The following is a 15986-nucleotide window of genomic DNA, read 5'->3' on the forward strand; positions in this document are numbered from 1 at the left end:
AGGCTGGAGTTTAATAGCAGTTTATTATAAACAAAGCACTTGGTCTGAGATCCAATACAGTGACTAAAATCTTTGGTGCTTATAACATTATAAAATTTAACTACTTATTACAGTTCATCTTTTGAAAATAATCCCATCAATTTGATTCCTTCAATATCTCAGGGACCTGATATAGAACGAGCCCAAGATTTGGAACCAGATTTAGGTTTGACACTCAATCCTGTCACTTAGTAGCTATGACTTTAGGCAAGTCACTTCACCTCTGACTCAGTTTCCTCATCTGTAAATTGGAATAACACCTTCCCTCAAAGTATTTCCCATTAGGATTAAATATTGTATGGAAAATGCATAGTGCAGAGCATTAGTAAATGCTCAGTAGTTAGTAATCGAGTGAACTGTAAACTCTAGGTTACTCAAAGACTCATCAATCAAGTTTCTTCTTTTTAGCTGCCCAGGAGATTTCACTCCTAGCACCATCACTAAGGGACAGAATAGACGCAAATCCACTTTGCTTCTACTGGCAAATTTCTATGGTAAAGAAAGATTTGAGTTTTTAACTCTGAATTTAAACAGGTAATAACTTACAGAAATATTAGTGCCTTTTTTTTTTTCAACATAAATGCTCATACCTGCATATGAGGAGGAAAGGATAGGTCCATGCCTGGAACCATGGCTGATGACTGAAAGCTAACAGGATTCATAGATGCTGTTGGAGGTATGTTAGGAACCAAAATTAAACTTCGAAATTCATTATGTCTTCTCTGTATGTCCTTTAGTCTTTTTTGAAGCCTTGTATATTCTTCAAATGGAACATTTTGTCTTAAAAAGAAAAAAAGTGTTTCTGTTCTTTAATAGTTATACTCTATTGAAGAACAGTATGATTCACAGAATTTCAAATTGGAAGAAAATGGACTTCGGAATTTAAGATTTATCTGGATATATACATAAAACTCTAGAAAGATAAACAGAAATATGACGTCTTGATCATACGTACTACGGTTAGCACTGCAAGCTTTCAACTGATTTTTTTTTTTTTTTTTAAAGATTTATGTATTTTAGGGGCACCTGGGTGGCTCAGTCTGTTAAATGTCTGCCTTTGGCTCAGGTCATAATCCCAAGGGCTCCCTGCTCAGTGTTTGCTTTTCCCTCTGCCCCTTCCCCTGCTCGTGCTCCCTCTCACTCTCTCTCAAATAAATTAAATCTTTTTTAAAAAGATTTATTTGTGGGGCGCCTGGGTGGCACAGCGGTTAAGCGTCTGCCTTCGGCTCAGGGCGTGATCCTGGCGTTATGGGATCGAGCCCCACATCAGGCTCTTCCGCTATGAGCCTGCTTCTTTCTCTCCCACTCCCCCTGCTTGTGTTCCCTCTCTTGCTGGCTGTCTCTCTGTCGAATAAATAAATAAAAAATCTTTAAAAAAAAATTTTATTTGTGAGAGAGAGAGGGAGGGAGAGTGTGCACATGGGTATGCATGCATGCAGGGAGGGGGAAAGGGAGAGAGAAGCAGACTCCCTGCTAAGTGGGAAGCACAACTCAGGGGCTCGATCTCATGACCCTGAGATCATGACCTGAGCTCAAACCAAGAGCTGGATGCTTAACCAACTGAGCCACCCAGGCAGCCCAACTATCAACTCATTTTAAAGTTTTATTTGCCAATTAATCAAAGATTAAAAATCTTTTGATACTTTTACTTTCATTTCCACTCCACTCCACCAACCCATGAATCCTGAAACTAAAGCCTCCTTAAACCAAAACGGTGCCTTATTTTATAAAGGAATCAAGTAGATTCCTAGGCTGAATCTTATGAAATTGTCATTTTTATAGGAAAAATAGGGTCCAATACAGGGAATTACATGTTGTTCAACCTAATTATTAAAAATGTAGCTAATGGGGGTGCCTGGGTGGCACAGTTAAGCCAACTCTTGGTTTTGGCTCAGGTCATAATCTCAGGGTCATGAGATCAAGTCCCACACGGGACTCTGCGCTGAGCAGAAGCCTGCTAGAGTTTCTCTCTCCCACTCCCCCCCACCCACGCGCACACACACACATGCTCACTCTCTGTCTCTCTCAAATAATTCTTAAAAACGAAATGTAACTAATGACAAAAGTAAAGCTACCCACCAACTTTAGGGAAAAAGGATTTGGGATAAAAAAGCTAACTTTTCCAGCCTTTTCATCCCATCACCTTTTTGGAAATGAATTTCCTGACCATCAAGCACATCACTACTTAAATACAGTTTTCAAAACACTCAAGGTTCTAGATGATCAGTGCCATATCTGCCCAATCTTGAATTGATAATATTTCAAAATTAATAGTTATAGAAGAGGGAGTAAACTGAATTTTGTTTTAGAATAAATTTGGTGGCTTCTTACTTTGGAACAGAGTATTATAAAGCTGGCATGACTTTGGGATCCCCGGATGGCTCAGTCAAGCATCTGACTCTTGATTTTGAGTCAGGTCATGATCTCAGGGTTGTGAGACTGAGCCCCATCTGCTTAAGATTCTCTCTCTCCCTCTGCTCTCCCCCACCACTCTCCTGCTCTCTCTTAAAAAAAGAAAAAGAAAAGGCATGAATTCCACAGTCTATGAACTTCAAGTGTTCTAAAAAAAACAACTTTCAGCTTTTGGTAATAATTATACCCAAGGAAGACAGGTGCACATTATAAAACATCACTGCTTGATATTATAGGCAATTTCAATTACAGAAAAGTCTGACACTGTCTCATGCTAAAGGCTACCACTGAAATTAGCTAAATTTGAAAAGTTTGTATTAACTTGAATCAAATAGGTCATACAATGCCACTACCACTAATATGGCAAATCATCTCTGCTCAAACATGCTCATCATGCAGATTATTAGCTATGTTTGTATGTAAGTGAAAAACCAGAAGCTTTGGGCCAATAATATTTTTCTACAACAAGAAATCAAAAAATCTTGATCCAAAATTCCAGACACATTTTTGGAACTAGGCAATGCTACAACTCTCTTGTCTCTGTAGCAAGAACGCACACCACTCCCGGCTACCCAAGCCAGTGGCCCTTCCTGTCAGTCCCAACCATAACACAAATGCCTGGCATGTGCTAAAGACCTTTTGGTTTGAAGGAACCATTCAGCCAGAAAAAAAATAACAAGGATAATGAATTAGGAGTACAACGAACAGTTTTAGAATTCTTTTAAACGTAAAAGAAAACAAGTGCATTACAGAGAAAACAAAGTACATTTTAAAAGAAAACAAAGTGCATTATACTAGGTATCAAAGTTCTATAATGTCAAAGTCACTACATGGGATATGTATTTATACAAATAATTACCTATTTAACACCTGATTTTGTGTTTCTAATTCTTCTCTCTTTGCCTCTAAGACTTCTACTTTCTCCTGTAGTCTCTTCAATTTGTTTTCATGAAGAGATTTTCTCTAGGAAAAAAAAAAAAACCAATACAAGCAAGTACATTAATACAAAATCTCCTCTTTGAACAAAATATAGAGAGAATATTTTACTCAGCAAAAGAAATTTTACTTAGAGATAAGTATTTTCAGTGAATACCAGGAGGAAAGATTAGTAGATATGATTCTTACTGAAAAATTACAAAGATAATAAGCCACAGATGTACCTCATATCCTCATTGTGACAAACAGAACTGTTACAAATGCCAAATCAGAAAACGGGTATCAATAACTAAATTGCTGCAAATAAAATATCTAAAAAAGGAAGGAGTCAAATTTTACTAATGAGCTTACATGTCACCTGGTAAGGAATCACAAGCTCTTTATTTTTCCAAAAGATACGTGTTTTATAAAAGAACCAAAAATTTAAAATTAAAAGCATGCTTACAATTGATAAATTGTTAACCAAAGCAATAAAGGATCAGAAAGCTAAGACAGATTATGGATGCATCTCAGTTTGAAAGTATGTCTTTCTAAATATTAGAAAGAAAATATTTAAGCTTTACAAAAAGAGAAAATTTTCTAATATGGAAAAATCAGGGTATAATGCAAAAGTGGTATATAAACAAAGGTAATTACTTTTTCATTTTTATAAAGAGGTTTTGTTTTTTATAGAAAAATACATATAAATGTGGCAACTCATTTAGCAGCAACAGACTCTTCAGGTATTTGCTTTGTAACTCTTTTATTGAAGTATATTAGGCTTATAGAAAAATGCATAGAACGTAAATGTAAAGCAAACTATAACAGCAAAAAGCAAATGCTGATCCTCGTACTTCACGGGTCAAGAGCACTGCCATACCAGAAGCGCCCCTCCCCCTCCCCCTTTCAATCTCTACCCCCTTCTGTCCCCTGAAATGGCAACCAACTAATTTACTTCCAAAGCTAGAGCATAGTTTTGCTGATTTTTCAACTTCATATTAACAGAATCATAGTCTTTATGAAATTCTTTTACAAATGGCTTTTTCACTCAAGATTGTTGAGATGTATTTGTGTTCTTGCTTATAGGAACAGTTCATTGCCACATATTGTCCTGCACTTACGAGTATCACATAGTTTAATGTATCTACCTGGTCCACCACTGAAGGTCATCTGGGTTATTTCCAGTTGGGAAATAACACTGCTTTGGGCATTCTTTCTCATGCTTCCCATCGCTTCTATCCTCAAGCACCCCAAAAGGTTGCCTCGTGCCGCCTCCCCTCTACCCTGGCAAAGGAACCATTCTTCCGTCCTTAATTACCATAAGTATATATTTATGTTTACAGGTAATTTAGAACTCTATCTACCAATCTACCCGAATTAAAGAATCATATAGTATATACTCTTCAGTCTCTGGAGTTTTTTGTTGTTCAATATGCTGTCCATTATGACTAAGCCATGTTATTTTATGGCAGTTCTTTTCCACTGTTATGTTGTCATCCATTTTATAAATATACATCTTATCTATTCTCATAATGAAAATTAGAATTGTTTCAATTTTGAGGCTATTATAAATAAAGTTTCTATGAACATTCCTTATCATGTTTTTGGTGGATATATGTACTCATTTCTCTTGAGTATATACTCGGAGTGAGTCACAGCTTTAATAAACACTGCCAGTTTTCTAAAGTGGTTCTATTAATTTCATGCCCATCAGCAATCTATGAGTACAGCCACTATGGAAAATAGTACATTGGTTCCTCAAAAAACTAAAAATAGAACTACCATATGATCTAGCAATTACATACACAGTGGAGTAGGATTTGGTCATAAAAAAAGAAGGCTATTATTCTTTTGTGACAACATGGATGGACCCTGAAGGCATTATGGCAAGCAGAGAAAGAAAAAATACTGTATAACCTCACTTATCCGGAGAATCTAAACAAACGAACAAACTCACAGATACAAAGGAATTGGTGGTTGCCAGAGGCAGGGGGTAAGGGGTGGGCAATATGGGTGAAGGGAGTCAAAAGATACAAACCTTACTTTATATCCCTGGGACTTACTTTATAATGTACAGCATAATAACTATACTGTATCACATATTTGGAAGTTGCTAAAAGAGTAAATCCTAAAAGTTCTCATCAGAAGAAAAAAAATTTTTAACTATGTATAGTGATGGATATTAACTAGACTCATTTATTGTGATGATTTCACAATATACAAAAATATGAAATCATAATGTTGTCCACCTGAAACTGACATGTTATATGCCAATTATATCTCAAAGAAATAGACTACTGAACCCTAAGAAGGCAAACATAACAAAATGACTCATGAGTACTTAAATTTAGTTATTATTCACAGAATTGTTGGAAATAATAAAGTAAATATAACCAAAAAACCCCCTATTTGTTACTTGACCTTTTCCCAGTAATTTTAAATTGACATAATAGTTTGATAGATGTTTGCATTTTTATAAATCATACACAATCATGTCATGTGTGAATGACAATTTTACTTGCTCCTTTCCAATCTTTATAAATCTTATATTTCTTTTTCTTGTCTTATTATACTAGCTAGGACACCCAATGAAATGTTAAACAAAATGGTAATAGTAAACATACTTGCCTTGTTACTGAACTTGGGTGGGTAGAGGGAAGCATTCAATATTTAGTAAGTATGATGTTAGATGTAGGACTTTTGTAGTTACAAAATCCCTTCTATTCCTATTTTGATAAGTTTATTGTAAAAAGGATGTTAAATTTTTTCAAATTATTTTTATGTCTATTAAGATGATCACAATAGTTTTTCTTCTTGTTCTAATGTTGAATTATACTAATCAATTTTCAATGTTAAGCTACCTTATATTCCTAGAATAAACCCTACATGTTCATGATATATTACCATTTTTATGTAACACCAGATTCCGTTTGCTAGTATTTTAAGATTTTTACATCTGTTTATGATATTTTTCTTTTCTTATAATGACAGTGTTGGTTTCTAACCTTATATAATAAGTGGGGATGTTTTCCTTTGTTTTCTATTTTCTCGGAAACTCTGTGTTAAGAATGGTATTATTTCTTAAGTATTTGGAAGAATTTATCAGTGAAGCCAAATGAGCCAGGCATTTTCTCCATGGAAGGTTTTAAATTACAGATTCCATTTACTTAACAGACATAGATAGGACTATTCAGATTACCTAATTCTTCCTGTATTAGTTTTGTTAAGATGTTCCTCAAAGAATGTATTCATTTCTTCTAAATTGCATAATTAGCGTAGTTGTTTTGATAATATTCTTGCTGTTTTAATATCTATAAGAGCGCCACCTGACTGGCTCAGTTGGTAGAGCAAGCAACTCTTGATCTTGGAGTTGTAATTTGAGCCCCATGTTGGGTGTAGAGATTACCTAAAATAAAATCTTGGAAAAATAAAAGAAATAGAGTGATACCCCTTTTTCATTCATGATATTGTGCATCTGTGTTTACCTACCTACCTACCTATTTTGTGGGGAGTTAGGAAAAAATGAGTCTAAGGTACTTTATCAATTTTATCAATCTTTTAAATTTAAATTTAAAATTTAAAAATTTTTAATTTTCTCTGGTGTATATATATTTTTTAATGATTTTTTATTATATTATGTTAGTCACCATACAGTACATCCCCGGTTTCCAATGTAAGGCTCGATGATTCATTAGTTGTGTATAACACCCAGTGCACCATGCAATACGTGCCCTCCTTACTACCCATCACCGGTCTATCCCATTCCCCCACCCCCTCCCCTCTGAAGCCCTCAGTTTGTTTCTCATAGTCCATAGTTTCTCATGTTTCATTCCCCCTTCTGATTACCCCCCCTTTCTTTATCCCTTTCTTCCCCTACCGATCATCCTAGTTCTTATGTTCCATAGATGAGAGAAATCATATGATAGTAGTCTTTCTCTGCTTGACTTATTTCATTTAGCATTATCTCCTCCAGTGCCGTCCATGTTGTAGCAAATGTTGAGAACTCGTTCTTTCTGATTGCTGAGTAATATTCCATTGTATATATGGACCACAACTTCTTAATCCAGTCATCTGTTGAAGGGCATCTCGGCTCCTTCCACGATTTAGCTATTGTGGACATTGCTGCTATGAACATTGGGGTGCATATGGCCCTTCTCTTCACTACGTCTGTATCTTTGGGGTAAACACCCAGTAGTGCAATGGCTGAATCATAGGGTAGCTCAATTTTTAACTTTTTGAGGGACCTCCACACTGTTTTCCAGAGTGGTTGTACCAACTTGCATTCCCACCAACAATGTAGGAGGGATCCCCTTTCTCCACATCTTCTCCAACAATTGTTGTTTCTTGCCTTGTCTATTTTTGCCATTCTAACTGGCGTAAGGCGGTATCTCAGTGTGGTTTTGATTTGAATTTCCTTGATGGCTAATGATTTTGAACATTGTTTCATGTGTCTGTTAGCCATTTGTATGTCTTCATTGGAAAAGTGTCTATTCATATCTTCTGCCCATTTTTTGATTTGTTTATTTGTTTCTCGTGTATTGAGTTTGAGTTCTTTGTAGATCTTGGATACCAGTCCTTTATCTGTAGTGTCATTTGCAAATATCTTCTCCATTCCGCGGGCTGCTCTTAGTTTTTCTGACTGTTTCCCTTGGCTGTGCAGAAACTTTTAATCTTGATGAAGTCCCATTACATTTTTATCTTTTGTTTCTCTTGCCTTTGGGGATGTATCATGAAAAAGGTTGCTTTGGCCGATGTCGAGAGGTTGCTCCTATGTTCTCCTCTAGAATTTTGATGGATTCCTGTCTCACATCGAGGTCTTTCATCCATTTGGAGTTTTGTTTGTGTATGGTGTGAGAGAGTGGTCAAGTTTCATTCTTTTTGCATGTAGCTGTCCAATTTTCCCAGCACCTCTTATTGAAGAGACTGTCTATTTCCCATCGGATGTTTTTTCCTGCTTTATCAAATATTAGTTGCCCAAAGAGCCGAGGGTCCATTTCTGCTCTCTATTCTGTTCCATTGGTCTATGTGTCTGTTTTTGTGCCAGTACCATGCTGTCTTTGTGATCACAGCTTTGTAGTATAGCTCGAACCGGCATTGTGATGCCCCCCAGCTTTGTTTTTCCTTTTCAACAGTTCCTGGAGATTCGGGCCTTTTCTGTTTCCATACAAATTTAAGGACTATTTGTTCCAGTTCTTTGAAAAATGTCCTCGGTATTTTGATCGGGATAGCATTGAAAGTGTAGATTGCTCTGGGTAGCATGGACATTTTAATCATGTTAATTCTTCCGATCCATGAGCATGGAATATCTTTCCATCTTTTTATATCTTCCTCAATGTCTTTCAAGAGTGATTTATAGTTTCTAGAATATAGGTCCTTTACGCCTCTGGTTGTAATTCCAAGGTAACGTATGGTTTTTGGTGCTATTGTAAATGGGATGGATTCCTAATTTCTTTTCTTCGGTCTCGTTATTCGTGTATAGAAATGCAACTGATTTCTGACCATTGATTTTGTATCCCGCCACGCATTACTGAATTGCTCTATATAACTTTAGTTTGGGAGTGGCTTCTTTGGGTTTTCCATATAGAGTATCATGTCATCTGCGAAGAGAGACATTTTGACTTCTTTCTTGCCAATTTGAATACCTCTGATCCCTTTTTTGTGCCTGATTGCTGTTGCAAGGACTTCTAGTACTATGTTGAATAATAGTCGAGAGGGGCATCCTTGTTGAGTTCCTGATCTTAAGGAAAGGCTTCCAGCTTTTCCCCATTGAGAATAATATTTGGTAGGCTTTTCATAGAGGGCTTTTATGAGATTGAGAAATGTACCTTCTATTCCTACACTCTGAAGGGTTTTAATCAGGAAAGGATGCTGTATTTTGTCAAATGCTTTTTCGGCATCGATTGAGAAGATCATATGGTTCCTGAGTCTTTTCTTGTTGATATGATGTATCACGCTGATTGATTTGCGAATACTGAACCAAGCTTGCATCCCAGATATGAATCCCACTTGATCGTGATGGATAATCCTTTCAATGTACTGTTGGATTCTATTAGCAAGTATCTTGTTGAGGATTTTGGCGCCCATATTCATTAGGAATCAGTCTGTAATTCTCCTTTTTGAGGGGGTCTTTGCCTGGTTTGGGGATCAAGGTAATATTGGCCTCATAGAATGAGTTTGGTAGCTTTCCTTCTATTTTTTGAAATAGCTTTAGGAGAATAGGTATTATTTCTTCTTTGAATGTTTGGTAGAATTCCCCAGGAAACCGTCTGGGCCTGGAGTTTTGTTATTTGGAAGGTTGTTTATCACTGACTCAATTTCTTCATAATTAATTGGCCTGTTTAAGAAATCAATTTCTTCCGGTTTCAATCTTGGTAGTTTATAGGTTTCCAGGAAGGATTCCATCTCTTCCAGATTGCTTAGTTTATTGGCATATAGCTGTTGATAAAAATTTCTAATAACCTTCCAATTTCAATGGTGTCTCGCCGTGACCTCTCCTTTTTCATTCATAATTTCAACAATCTGTCCTTTCTTTCTTTTTGGATAAGTGTTGCCAGTGGTCTGTAATTTTATTGATTCTCTCAAAGAACCAGCTTCAGTCCTGTTGGATCTGCTCTACTGTACTTCTGGTTTCTGCTTATTGATTTCAGCTCTAATTTTGTCAACTGCTTCCTCGTAGCAGGATTAGCCTGCCCCTGTTGCTTTTCTCCAGCTTCTGAGGTGAGAATATAAAAACTGCATTTTAAGATTTTTCTATTCTTTGAGTGAGGCTTGGATGGCTATGTATTTCCCCTTTAGACTGCCTTTGCAGTATCCCTATAGGTTTTGGACTGTTGTGGTATTTTCATTCTCGTTGTCTCCATAAATTGTTTAATTTTGATTTTTGATTTCTGGTTTATCGAAATATTCCTGAGCAGGATGATTCTTAGTCTCCAAGTGTTTGGCGTTTCTTCCAAATTTTTCCTGTGGTTGAGTTCCAATTTCAGAGCGCTTGGTCTGAGAATATGCAGGGGATAATTTCAATCTTTTTGGTACGGTTGAGACCTCCGTTTTGTGTCCCAGAACATGGTCTATTCTTGAGAATGTTCCATGGGCATTAGAATAGAATGAGTATTCTTGGTTCTTGGGGTGTAGTGTTCTATATATATCTATGAGGTCCAACTCGACAAGTATGGCATTCAAAGCCTTTTTGATTCTTGCTTAGTTTTTGCCAGGGTGTTCTGTCTATTTCTGATAGTGGAGTGTTGAGGTCCCCCTTACTATTAATGTAGGTATTTTTATTTATATGTCTTTATTCTGGTTAAGAGTTGGCTTGTGTATCTTGCTGCTCCCCTGTTGGGGGCATATATATTTATAATTGTCATATCCACTTGTTGAATACTTCCTTAAGAATAATATAGTGCCCTTCTGTGTCTCTAACTATATTCTGTAGTTTAAACCAATTTATCTGATATGAGAATTGCTACTCCCAGCTTTCTTTGAGGTCCATTTGCGTGAAAGATGGTACTCCATCCCCTCACTTCCTCAGTCTGAATGCATCTTTGGGTTCAAATGAGTCTCTTGTAGACAGCAAATGATGGTCATTTCTTTTATCCACCCAACCCTGTGGCGTTATGGATGGTTCAAACCATTTACATTAAGACTGAGTACTGAGAGATATGATTTTAATGATGCCATGTTGCCAGTAAAGTCTTTGTTTGTATTGGCTGTGACTTTCTGTTCTGTATCACTCTTGGGGCCTTTTACTTTTATAGAACCCCCATAATATCTCCCTTCAGGCTAGTTTCGTGGTTACGAAATTGGTTAGTGACTGGCGAGATTCTGAAATGTCTTTATTTCTCCATCAATTCTGAATGACAGCCTTGCTGGATAAAGGATCCTTGGCTGCATGTTTTTCTGAAAGAGCTTTATTTATTTATTTTTTTAAAGATTTTATTTATTTATGTGGACAGAGAGACAGCCAGCGCAGAGAGGGAACACACAGCAGGCGCAGTGAGAGAGGAAGAAGCAGGCTCCCAGCGGAGGAGCCCGATGGGACTCGATCCCGAACGCCGGATCACGCCCTGAGCCGAAGGCAGACGCTTAACGACTGCGCTACCCAGGCGCCCTGAGCAGCTTTAAATATGCTCCCCAACCCTTTCTCTCATTCCAGGTCTGAGGTAGACAGGTCTGACGTAATTCTGATGCCTTTGCCTTGGTACGTGAGAGCCCCCTTTGCCCTGGCCGCCACTGTATCCTTGGATCTAATATTTGCGAATTCGTACCATGACGTGACGTGGCGTAGGTTTGTCGTGGTTGGAGCTCGGAGGGGTCCTCTGCCTCTTGACACGAATGTTTCTCGCTTAGATTAGGAAGTTTTTTTCAGCTACAATTTGTTCAAATATCTCTTTCTAGACTCCTGTTTTTTCCACTTCGGGATGCCGATGATTCTAACATTGGATCGCTTCATTGAGTCAGTAATCTCCCCATAACCTACATTCGTGGGCATGGATTTTTTTAAGACCATTCTATTTTCATTTTTTCCTCTATTAACCCATCCTCCAATTCACTAACCCGTTCCTCTGCTTCTGTGACCCTGGCCGTCAGAGCCTCTAGTTTTGCCTGCATTTGGCTCATAGAATTTTTAATTTCTGTCAGATTCGCTCATTTCTGTCCTTAGGGATTCTATATTCAGTAACCTTTTCATTAATAGTTTTTTCAATTTTACTCATCATTTTGACCATCGTTACCTGGAATTCCATTCCTGATACTTTGGTTACATCCATATCCATTACTGTGGCAGAGGCCACAGACTCACTGTCTTTTTCTTTTTGCTGTGGGGCTTCTCCTTGTCATTCTGATGAGGAGAGGTTGTGGGGCTGTCCAGAGCCCAAATTATTGACTGGGTCCTGTAGGCCGTGCCCCTATTTTATAGGATCTTAGGGATGTGGGCTTCTTCTTTAAAGATTTTATTTATTTATTTATGTGGCAGCCAACCAGCGAGAGAGGGAACAGAAGCAGGAGTGGGAGAGGAAGAAGCAGGCTCCCAGCGGAGGAGCCCATGAGGGACTCCTTTCCTCGGAACGCCTCGGGATCACGCCCAAGCCGAAGACAGGCGCTATTGATCATGCCACCCAGGCGCCGGCTTGTGGGGGCTTCTTTGATTTTTCAGCCTGCCTTCTGGGGGAGGGGCCTGCCGCGCGCCCGACACACTGTGCAGCCCTGTTTGGGCAGAGTCTCCGTGTCCCCTGCGAGGGGATGGGGATGGGAGGCACGCTGTGAGCTGGTATTTCCAGGCTTTTGTTCTCTGGCGGCTTTCCCTGGCGGTTTGCTGTGCCTCTTCTGAGAGTCAGAGCAGCAGCGGCCAAATTTCAGCCTCTGTCTCAGAACAGAGGAATTGCGGCCCGTTCTCTACTAATGTTCTGGCCACTTTAACTCTGTTACTGTTGGTGCTGCTCAACCCTGCAGCATCCCGGGATGTGCGCCCAACACCCGGCGTCCCTGCCCTCACTTCCAGGGCCGGCGGGTCTCTGTCCTTTGTGTTTCTAACGCCGCCAGCCGCCAGCCGCCCCGGCGCGCGCTCCGGAAGCTCCCGGTCTCAGTCTGGATCCAGTGAGCGCACCGGGATTCCGGGGTTCCGCGAGATGCCTGGTGGCGCGCACCCGGCTCACGGTCTCAGTCTGCTGTTTTGCGGGTGCCGACCACGAGCCCACCCGCTCCCCCGTGCAAGTGGCTACCGCTTCCCGGCGCCCGAACGCGGCGGCTCCCTCCCCCTCCCCTTTCGTTTATCTTCCGATATCTGTGCACGGTTTCATGGCTCCTCGCTTCGTACCTCAATACTCAGCGCTGGAGATGTTCATTTGTAGAGATCCAGATGCATCTTCCTGCGTCTCAGGCTGGTTCCGTGGTTGTTAGGCTGGTCTGGTACCTATCCAGCTCGACTCGGGGGACTGGCTGAAAAAGGTGTCTCCTACTCCTCCGCCATCTTAACTCCCTCTGGTGTATATTTTGTTTCACTGATTTCTGGTCTTACTTGAGAATGATGATGATGTCTGCAGTTAAATCTATCCACTAAGTTCATAGCTCAGTTATTGTGTGTTTTAGTTCTAAACTTGCTATTTTAATGGTTTTGTTTTCTGGAGCAATTCTCAAACTTTTATTTTCTTAACATATAACAAAATGTTAGTTTTAAATTCTATATCTGATAAGTTCATTACCTGGATCCACTATTGGGGAGTCTGTTTATACTGGTTATCGTTTCTCTTGATTTTCAATGTTATTCCTCATGTGGTTGGGATGATGTTGATGATGACGATTATTCTTTATTAGTAGAGTTAAAGCAGTTCTGGTTTTACACAGAAAAATTTAACAGGAGTAGAGAGTTACCATATTCTCCTCCCTTCACAGTTTCCCCTATTATTAACATCTTACATGGGTATGGAACATTTATTAAAATTAATGAACCAATATTGAAACAATATTATTAACTAAAGTCCATAGCTGATATTAAGTTTCAATCTTTCTGTTGTACAGTTCTATAGGTTTTGCCAAATGCTTGGTATAATGTATCCACTATTATGGTATTATACAGAATAGTTTTATAGCCCTACAAAATACCCTTGCTCTACTTGTTCATTCTTACTCCTACCCCCACCACCCCTTGGCAACCACTGGAGGTTTTTTTTTTTTTTTTTTCCCTGTCTCCATAGTTTTGCCTTTTCCAGAATGTCATATAGTTGAAATCTCACAGTATATTAATCTTTCAGACTGGCTTCCTTCACTAAGCAATATGCACTTAAGGTTCCTCCACATCTTTGCATGGGTTGACAGCTCATCTGTTTTTATCACTAAATAAAAATATCCACTGTATGGATGTAGAACAGTCTTTTTTTTAATCCATTCAGCCACTGAAGGACATCTTGCTTACTTCCAAGTTTTGATAATAACGAATAAAGCTGCTATAAATGTTTATGTGTTTTTGTGTGTGTGAACATAAGTTTTCAACTCATTTGAATAAATATCTAGGAGCGTGATCGCTGGATGGTCTGGTTTGACTATGTCTAACTGTAAGAAACCACCAAAGTATTCCAAAATGGCTATACCCTGTTCCAATTCCACACAATGAATGAGAGCTCCTATTTGAACTGTTAAGAACAGTTCGTGTTTCAGATTTTAGCCATTCTAATAGGTATGCAGTGGTATTTGCGTTTATTATTTACATTTTATTGATTTATGCTTTTTAATTTTTTTATTTATATTTTTAAACTATGGAAACAATTTGAAGTTTATAATGTTATTTTCCCTTAAAGTAGAGTCACATTTGTTTCTTGCAAGTAGCTAGAAACACTAACAATTTGGGTACATTTAATCTAATTGTAAGGACTGACATTATCTGAAGCTATGCTTTAATACTTGCAAGGGCTAGGCTATTTCCAGTTCATTCTTAATCCAATGGTATATCCTTCCCCTTAGGAGTCCCAACCCAAAGCACTAGCATACTTGGACCAGAGATCCTCTCTCTGGCAGATTCTGAACTCCAATTTTTGTTCCCCAAGCCCTGTGAAGTTGTCAAAAGCTTTGCTTCACTTCTCACCCTCAGCTGTCTCTTCTAGAAAGAGCAGTTTCCTCTAAGGGAAAAGCAACCTCACATGCCATGCTCACCTCTTTCAGTTTCTCATCTCTCCAGGATCTTGGCCTCCTAATTCTTCACTGCCCTCCATGGAGATATTTTTTAAAATACTTTGTCCAATACTTCTAGTTTTCATGTGGAGAGCTGATCCACATATTCCCTAGTCTGTCATTATCAAAAGCATATACTCCTTTTAGAAATTTTAGCCCAACTAGTAGCAGACATTTTAAAGATGGAAATGCTTAGTACTTCATTATTGTATGATTGTATAAACCTGCAATCTTGAAACTTCTCCATTATATCTCCAAATAGCTATATTTCTCCATTTTTATTGCTCATAAACTATAATACAAAATTTATTTTATTTATATTATATTTATATTTATTTTATTTATATTTATATATTTTTTATTTATATTTATCAGATCTTAAGTATGCACACACACACACACACACACACAGAGTACATGTTTAACTGGGCTCTATATTAACTATAGGCAATACAAAATATATGGATTTCTGAAGGGAATTCCAGTCTATAAGTACCAAATCACGAGAAAGGGCTTTCTGGAAAGGATAAGAAATTAATTAGGGAGAATCTGTAATACTATGGAGATGTGGATTTGCCTGAAGGTTCTCCAGCAAGGGACTGGTAAGTAAAAGACATTGTTTTGGAAGTTTGACACAGCATCAGTGTATGAGATAGACTCTGAAGTTTGCCTCTAAGCAGGAAATCTGGAGATTAAGTTCAGGACAATGCTTTCCCCATCCTAATCACTGTAAAACAACCAACCATTTACTGAGCACTTACTAGGTGCCAGGATGGAGCTAGAAGTAATAAAAGCACTGATTGGTTAGTTGACTAAAAGACCCAGTGAATGCCTTAGACCCCCCTCACTATAATCATTTCTTTGCAGACACCCTCTTTACCTTGACCCAAGTCTCCCTCTTTTTGAAACTCACCTGGAAAAACTTGGACCTTTATTAAATACAACTCTCTACTGACTGCACGCCT

The 15986-nt window shown here is 38.4% G+C and overlaps 1 protein-coding gene across 2 annotated transcripts in view; it reads right to left on the reverse strand.

The window, feature by feature from the left end:
* CEP83 (centrosomal protein 83) overlaps window positions 1-15986 on the reverse strand; it is a 124009-nt gene that overhangs the window by 734 nt on the left and 107289 nt on the right. For both annotated transcript variants that reach the window (XM_040637321.1, XM_040637322.1), the window contains exons 14-15: window positions 3311-3414; window positions 630-819 (exon numbers count right to left, since the gene is read on the reverse strand). In XM_040637321.1, the coding sequence (XP_040493255.1) occupies window positions 630-819; window positions 3311-3414 (294 nt within the window). The remainder of the gene's footprint in view (window positions 1-629; window positions 820-3310; window positions 3415-15986) is intronic.

This window comes from Ursus maritimus, unplaced genomic scaffold, assembly GCF_017311325.1.
Source record: "Ursus maritimus isolate PB19 unplaced genomic scaffold, ASM1731132v1 scaffold_21, whole genome shotgun sequence".
NCBI lineage: Eukaryota > Metazoa > Chordata > Mammalia > Carnivora > Ursidae > Ursus > Ursus maritimus.